The sequence below is a fragment of the Musca domestica genome, unplaced genomic scaffold, assembly GCF_030504385.1.
Source record: "Musca domestica strain aabys unplaced genomic scaffold, Musca_domestica.polishedcontigs.V.1.1 85, whole genome shotgun sequence".
Taxonomy (NCBI): domain Eukaryota; kingdom Metazoa; phylum Arthropoda; class Insecta; order Diptera; family Muscidae; genus Musca; species Musca domestica.
The window spans coordinates 2,615,214-2,623,487 of NW_026712418.1; the positions used below are offsets into that span (position 1 = coordinate 2,615,214).

Genomic DNA, 8,274 nt, shown 5'->3' on the forward strand with positions numbered 1-8,274 from the left:
TTAACTTATTTTATTATTCAAAGTTCGGTCCGGCCGAACTTACAGCTTATTTACTTGTTTAACTGTATTTCAATACTTTTAATTTTTATTCATAGGATATGTAATTTTCGTAACTTTTAAATATATTCCCATCGTCAATCAATTGAAATGTGAGGTTTTTAGTTTTTTAATTGAGTTTATTTTCTTTTTTTTTTTTTGACAATTATTTTGTTTTGCAATACTTTATATTTACATTTTTAATAGTATATGTAATAAATGTACAGGTACAGTCAGAGATAATAAGTGGAAATACTAGTAGGAGACGTAGAAATTCTGTGTCATTTAATTTGAGAAAAGTAAAGAGTAGATTTGAAAATTGAGAAAATATTATAGAAATAGAGTAATTAAAGTTTTACAGTACAGTACTAGAAGAGAGACAGAGGAAGTATAGACATTGATAAAGTCAAGTTGAAAGGAAGTAGGAGACATTCTTAAAATTACGAAGCTAGATTAGTACCACATCTTATCGCATCATTACATTGTTTGAGTATTTATTTTCAGAATATATTCTTGGTGGGATAGTGAACTTAATGTGTACCAGGAGCAGGGGCAACGTTTACGGATGTGGCTGAATTAACGTGACCAGCCAAGGGGGCAGTGTGAACAGCGCCACGTGTTTTGGCTACATAAACTCCATGACCATGAGTGGGTCCTTGGCTCAATGAAATACCGGGATAACCACCCCATCCACCATGCCCATAGCCCCAAGCACCATGACCGCTGACATCAACAGCAGCTGGTGCAGCCCAGGCAGCTCCATGACCACCCCAAGGTCCACCCCATGGACCACCCCAGGGTCCGCCCCATGGTCCTCCCAAAGGTCCGGCTGGGTGGACGGCAGATGTAACATACGAGACTCCGGGAGCGTGTGCAGCCAACAACGACGATTGGACACCAACAGCGAGAGCCAACATGACTACGGCAAGGACGAACTGAAAGGAAAGGAGAAATAAAAATGAAAATAAATGGCATTTGTAAAAAAAAAAAACAGTAAAGAAAGGTAAAAAGTCGGGCGGGCCGACGATATGACACCTCATATCAATATGAGTATTTAGTAGAGCTCCCGTAACAAAAAAGTTTATATTAATATAAGGATTATATTAACAACTATTTATTGAAACAATAGATATACCAGACCGAGTTTCACCAAATGGTAAAATTCGGTTGAATATGAAAAAATTATTCAATATATTGTGAGCAATAACGGTAAAATTAGACGAAGATGCATATTGAAGCTAAACAAAAATCTGAACCGATCTCAATAAAATTTGGCAGAGGTATTTATGATCAGTATCAGATATCCGGTATCTAATAACATTGTTGTGGAGAGCATATCACGCATGTGAGGGACTTAAAACCCCAAATCGGATGAAACATATATATGGCAGCTATAGCTATATTTGAACCGATTTTTACTAAATGAGAGAGATTCAGTTCATTTGGGCTGATATTAGCAACATGGAGTAGGAAGCTATACTCCATGTTACAAACAAATGCACAAAGACATAATACCCTTACCACTATGTGGTATAGGATATAAAAATTAATGCGATTCTTCATATAGAAAGAACCTCAACCAAACCACCTATATTTATTATATCCGTGCTCTCCTTGGCATGGATAGAATACCAATAACGCAAAATGCAAGTGAGTCCTTTCCGAATTTAGTGCTTGCAAAAGATTTTAAAATATTTTTCAAAACGAAATTGGCATTCGAACTTTCTATGGACATCAAATCCCCTAACAACTGATTTTTTCCAACCAAATTATGTTCAGAATCTGCAATGCCTTGAATTTTATCCTGCCGGGCTTTGGCGTTCCAGTGAATAGGGAATGATATTTAGTGTCCTATTTTAATTCTGTGGGAGAACTAGATGGGCGGATGGATGGACGGGTCTATGTCGTATTGTAATAAATTTAATGGCAATTACATAAGCACACTTGTGCCTCACCCGTAATAGTTTTGGCAACTGGTAGAGGTGTCTATGGCATTGAGCTCAAAATTAGGATGCCATCATCCTCGTTGTTATATGTATTTATAGCCAATGAGATATGACACACTTTTTGTCCTGGAATAGTGGCGGACTTTTTATACCCTCCACCATTGTACGGAGGGTAACACCTTGAAATATACATTTTAGACCCCACAAAGTATATATCCTTGATTAGCATGAAATTCTATGTCGATTTAGCGATGTCCGTCCGTCCATTCGTCTGTGGAAATCACTCTAGCTTCCGTACGAATATGGATACCACAGCTTAAGATAGAAAATGAGCCATATAGGTCCACGTCTTCGTATTGCCCCCATATAACGGTACCTCCCGATATTCGGTATTTTGATGGTTTCAGCTACATTATTCACCGAGTTTTTTTGGTTAAGTTCCGCATTTGAATATTGTAATGGCTTATGACAAAAGTTACCTATGCAGGTCCATGTCGTCGTATAGACCCTAATGTAACAGCTACATTCGGTATTTTTTCAGATTTCAACAGAATTTTTAACGGATTTTATTGTTTTTGAGAATTGCCAAATTCGTTCCAAATGGTGGAGGGTATTCAAAGTTCGGCCCGGCCAAATTTACATCTTTTTTTACTTGTTTATTTTATTTTATAACACCGATTCCGATACCCCGCCTTTTAATTATTTTTATATTTTTTTATTCAGTTTTTCGAAATTTACACTTTAAAAATATTCTCAAATATATTTAAATATTTTTTAATTGAAATGTTTGAAATATATTTCAAAATAATAATTTCGTTTTCTAACTCTTTAATCTCAATAAAATAGTTACCTTCATGTTGTTGATGGGGTTGAGGATTAGAAGTAGAGTAAAGAAATAGAAAATTGACTGACTGACTGTTCTATTGAACTGTGTGGTGTTCAACGAATGATGTTTGAATTTATTCTGATTCTGTTCAAAGAAATTAGAGTAACTTTTATACTCCCCAAAATCAGCTAAGTTGCCAATGACTTGTCTTGCGGCACAAGACATTGTCATGGTTGTTTGATGTGTGAGTGTATGTGTCTTTTTTCTCGTTTGTGCCACACCAAAATGTAAACAAAAACAAAACTTATGCGCATTGCAAGTGCAGGCCACCCAAAAAAAAAAATATATATTTTTTTAATAATCGTGGCACAAGAGCACTTTACACGGCAACGCCACCACCAACGCAAGCGTCAGCTGTTGAATGTTGTTACCCCCAGAGAATAAAGTTGCTGCTGCAATTGCGCAGTAATTATCTCAAACAGTATGTGGTCTCTCAATGTGTTGCACTTAGGTTAGAATTCTATTCAACATAAAACTTATAACATGTTCTAGTCATTGAATCAAAGTACAAAATAATAAATATTGAGAAAATTTTAGGTATATTGGACAACAAGAAATTTATATTTCAAAAAATGACATATTGGAAATCAATTTGAGATTACAAATCATACATTTAATAATTATATTTAGTTTTCTTTGAATGTAAAAAACTTGCCATCTAAAGATATTAAACATATATTATAGTATGTGTAGGAAGAAAAACTGTTTGAAGTTCGATTAGACCGGAAATACAATGCACTACGTAGCGACATTTTAAATTGCATTTTACAGGCACTGATGATCTGTCTGGAGTGTACAATTCATTCGAAATTTAATTCCTTTTACTAATACGAGAAGAATTTTCTTTCAATTGGAATCGAAAATGACAAATTGAAATTATTTTGAAGTACTTAAATGCACTAGGGTAAGTGTGCCTAAATTCGGCCAAAGACATAGAAGTGTAAAGATAGGACAAGACAGAGTAAAATATGGCAACAATATGAAAAATACCTCTGTTGTTATGATATCGTAACAACATAGTTACCAATGTTAAGCAATTTAAACCGCTAAGGCAGTATGCAATTATTTGGGAAGGTATATGGAATAGAATTTTGAAACCAATATTTTGGTCTATCCAAACTTTTATCTGTCATTATTTCCTATAATTGTGTCTTTTTATTTTAACATGCCTCCATCATGAGCTGTTATTCAAGGTAGCATAGCCACAAACCATTTGCTCAGAATGCATTTTGTCTAGTCTTTACAATTTTAGGTCTTTGATTCGGCATGTCCCAGTAGTCGGCACTTTTTATTTTTAATCGAATCAGTTTAACTAAACATTTTAATGAATTAATTTATTTTTATTTTTAATTATTCTTACAAAAAAATGGAAAATGCCATACCGACAATTGGCAAGTGGTACCGACTACTGGCAAAAAAGCATTGTTTTAATAAAACTACAAATTTATGAAATTTAATAAAAAGTTATTAAAACTTTATTTATTATTGCAAAAACTATACAAAATTTCGCATCTGAATATATTAACTTGGTAATAATTGAAATGTTCCACTCAGAATGGTGAGCGATTAAAAACGCGAAAATCCTAAAAGTGCCGACTATTGGTACACTTACCCTATGTTTGGTTGAGGAGTACGGTCAATGTTAGGAGGTTTTGATACTATGTACTGCTGTATACGAAAATTAATAAACGGTACTAAATTTGGTACACGTCGAGTTTGGAAGAACGGATGGAGCTGGAATCCTGAAATGTTGGCGGAGTGTAGGATTGGGATATGGAGGTAGTTTTTGCACGAACAGTAGAAAATGGTATTTAATTTGGTACAAATTAAATTTTGGGAAAACCGATAGAGTTGGAATCCTAAAATTTGGAAAAAAGATTACTATTGCATTGTAGGTTTGGGGTACGTAGGAAGTTTTGGAAATTCGATTATATGTGTACTGAATGGTACTAAATTTGGTACAATTTACATTTTTGGAGAACCGATAGAGTTGGAATCTTGAAATTTGGAAATAAAATTTCTATTGGATTGTATGGTGTTAGCAGTTATTGAAAATGTGTACTTATGGGTACTAAATGGTACTAAATTTGGTACAAATTGGAATTGTGGAGAGCCGATAGAGCCAGAGTTCTGAAATTTGGAAATAAGATTTCTAATTGCCTATAGGATTGAGGTGTGTAGAAAGTTTTGGGAATTCATAATTATGTATACTAAATTTGGTACAATATTGATTTGTGTGAACCGATGGGACTGGAATCCTGAAATATGGAGATATTTTTGGAGATAAGTACTAAAAGAGATAATCAAAATTTAGTGTTGATTATACGGATAGATTTAGATTTCTGAATATAGGTGTTGGTGTCAGATATGATATAACCAGACGAAACGGCCAAGAGAGGGTCAGTCTTGGTGCGTAAGCGTGTGTAAATTCGTACTAAAAGGATACGAAAATTACTAAAATGTACTAAAAATTTAATATGTTGTTGGACAAACGGAATGAGCTAGAATTCTGAAATTTGGAACGAGAGCCAGTGATGGAGTGCAGGATAGATGTACCAAAGGGTTATTGGAAATTTGAATTTTAAGGTTACTTTTAAAATGATACTATTTGGTATTAGTGAACGGATAGAGTTAAAAACATGAAATTCGGTATGAGAATTTGTACTTAGAATGCAAACTAATTAATTGGTACTAAAATTGAAACAGTTTGTTTAAGTGTAAGTAAATGAAGTTGAAATTTTGAAATTTTATATTGGGTCCCTTTTGGTGGTAAGTTTTGGAAATGTGTACTACAAAAGCATGAAAAATACCAATTAGTACTATATTTGGTACTGAACTTGATATTGGTTGAACTGATTGTGCTCGAAATGTGAAATTAGAGTGGCAGTTTATGTGTGGCCTGGAGGTGGTACAAATTGAATGAAAGCACAACATGTAGGAAATAGCATCAAATTTTAGAATAAGTTTAGATTTGTTCGAATTGGTCACCTTTGGCACGAATATGGCCTTCAAACGACCAATGAAGCCCATCACACGCTGCCCAGATGTTGCTCTGCGGTATTTTGGACCATTCCCGGCGAAGCGCTTGCTTGAGGCGATCAACACTTTGGTATTTTTTAGTGCCAACCTTGCTTTCCAAAATACTCCATACACAAAGGTCCAACGGATTGGTATCTGGAGATTTTGGTGACCATTCCTTGGTGGCGCGTGCTGAGTGCGATGGTGCTGAGTCTTGTTGGAGTGTCCAAGGCTTTCGGCCAAAATGTTTGCCTGCCCAAGGTTTTAATACATCCTCCAGAATATTTTCGCGGGAATATTCCGCATATATTCTGATGCCACGGTCGATTATTACGAGCGGAGAGCGACCACCGGCTATTATGGCGGCCCATACCATCACCATGGCCGGCACTTGAGTTCTGGTGGCCAACCGATAGTGCACATTTTCAGCTGACCTCTTTGGCAAGTAACTACGATCATTTTGTTTGCTTAAAAACTGCAGGAAAACGAATTTTTTCTCATCGGAGAAAACTAAATTCGGCATCGGAGAAAACCAAACTCTTTTGAGTCTATTTTCTTTCTATTGCGGTGTAAGTTCTTACACTTTTTGGAATTGCAATGGCTTTCCTCGAGCTCATTTTTCAATACTTACCGAATGGAATATTGCGATATGTCCAGCTCACGAGCCTTTTTCGGCAACTCCAACACGGGTTTCGATGAAGTCGCTTCTTTACTTTTCTAACAATTTTTATTGATATTGCTGTTTTCTTCCGTCCACTTCCTTAACATCGGGCTACGCTACCAGATTCACGGTAACGAGCGATGGTACGAGACACAAAAGATTTATTCACATTTAAATGCTGGAGTGCTCTAACGATAGCCGCTTGTGGTTTTCTAACCAAATATAAAGAAATCACACTATCACGCAAAATTCTCGCCAAAACGCTTTGTTTTATGCTTGTAAACAATATAATGTGATGGAATAATTTAACAGCTGACGCACGAGTGGCTTAGAAATGACAGCAGTCTGAAGTTGGTTGCAGTTTTTTCATCTAACCCTGTATAATACCCCCAACACATAATGTTGCAGGGTGCAGAAAAACTTTAGAAAATGGTCAACTCAAAATTGTAAGTCAAATTGAATAAGTCCCGTGAGATAAAAAATATGACTATAATTGAAAAAATATTCACTTTATTATTGGAATATTTTTACGCGATTTTCTTAGATTTTATCCATTTTTGGCAAGAGACCATTCCGAATTGATGAGAATTGTGAAAATCAGTGCAAGCGTTCGTGACTTATAATCGGAATAATAAAGATTTATTTTTTTACGTATATATTGTACATATTTTGCTATATATCCGATTGAGATGAAATCTTACAAACACTATATGCTTGGCCCAAAGACGAACCCTACTGGAATTGGTTATAATCGGATCAGATTTAGATATAGCTCCCATATAACTGCAAACAGATTTCGGGCTAATTGTGCACCAAATGGCTAATAAAAGTCCAAATAACCAGTATTGTGGTATATCTCGCCGAATTCAGTTTAGAAACAAGTAAATCAAATTTGGAGAAAATCGGATCAGATATAACTATAGCTCCCATAAATATGTTTCATCCGATTTAGGGTTTTACGTCCCTCACATGCGTAATATGCACTCCAGAAGAATGATATTTAGTGCCGGACATCAGATACTACTCGAAAATACATCTGTAAAATTTTATCGAGATCGGTTCAGATTCGGATATAGTTCCCATATATATTTTCATCCGATGTCCGGTTTATTATGCATCAAATGACTAATATCAGCCCAAATGGATTTTTGGCAATGACGGTTGAATTCCTCCTATAAATCAGTTCTTCAAATTTGGTGTAAATCGGTTCAGATATAGCTATAGCTCCCATATACATGTTTTATCCGATTTGAGGTTAAAAGTCCCTCACAAGTGTACTATTCATTCCACAACAATAATCTTTGTTACTAGATATCAGATACAGCTCTGAAATAAGTGTATCTAATTTTTTCAACATCGGTTCAGATTTGGATATAGCTCCCGTATATATCTTTAACCGATTTCGGGTTAATTGTGCACCAAATGCCCAATATCAGTCCAAAAGTCCTGAATTTTGGTACATCCGACCGAATTTAGTCTAGAAGCAAGTACATCGAATTCGGTGAAAATCGGTTCAGATATATAAATTAATTCAATGTTAATTTATTTATTTTTTTAAAAATTTGTGATTGCTGCTTACTGCAAGCAATCACGTCTTTATTGGTTAAGGTTCCGGACTACAAAGTGAATAATGAAATAAAACTACCCTAACTTATACTTTGGATTCATGCACCCAGATGATACTGGACACCTGCTCGTGTTGGCGATGGAATGTTGCTGTCTGCCTG

The 8,274-nt window shown here is 35.3% G+C and overlaps 1 protein-coding gene across 1 annotated transcript; it reads right to left on the reverse strand.

Moving 5' to 3' along the window:
* Window positions 1-202: 202 nt before the first annotated feature.
* Window positions 203-2,939, reverse strand: LOC101899598 (adult cuticle protein 1). Its single transcript, XM_005187879.4, has 2 exons — window positions 2,833-2,939; window positions 203-971 (listed from the first exon to the last, which is right to left on the reverse strand). Exons 1-2 carry the CDS (start codon window positions 2,836-2,838, stop codon window positions 567-569), a joined length of 411 nt encoding a protein of 136 aa, XP_005187936.1. The 5' UTR covers window positions 2,839-2,939; the 3' UTR covers window positions 203-566.
* Window positions 2,940-8,274: the final 5,335 nt, after the last annotated feature.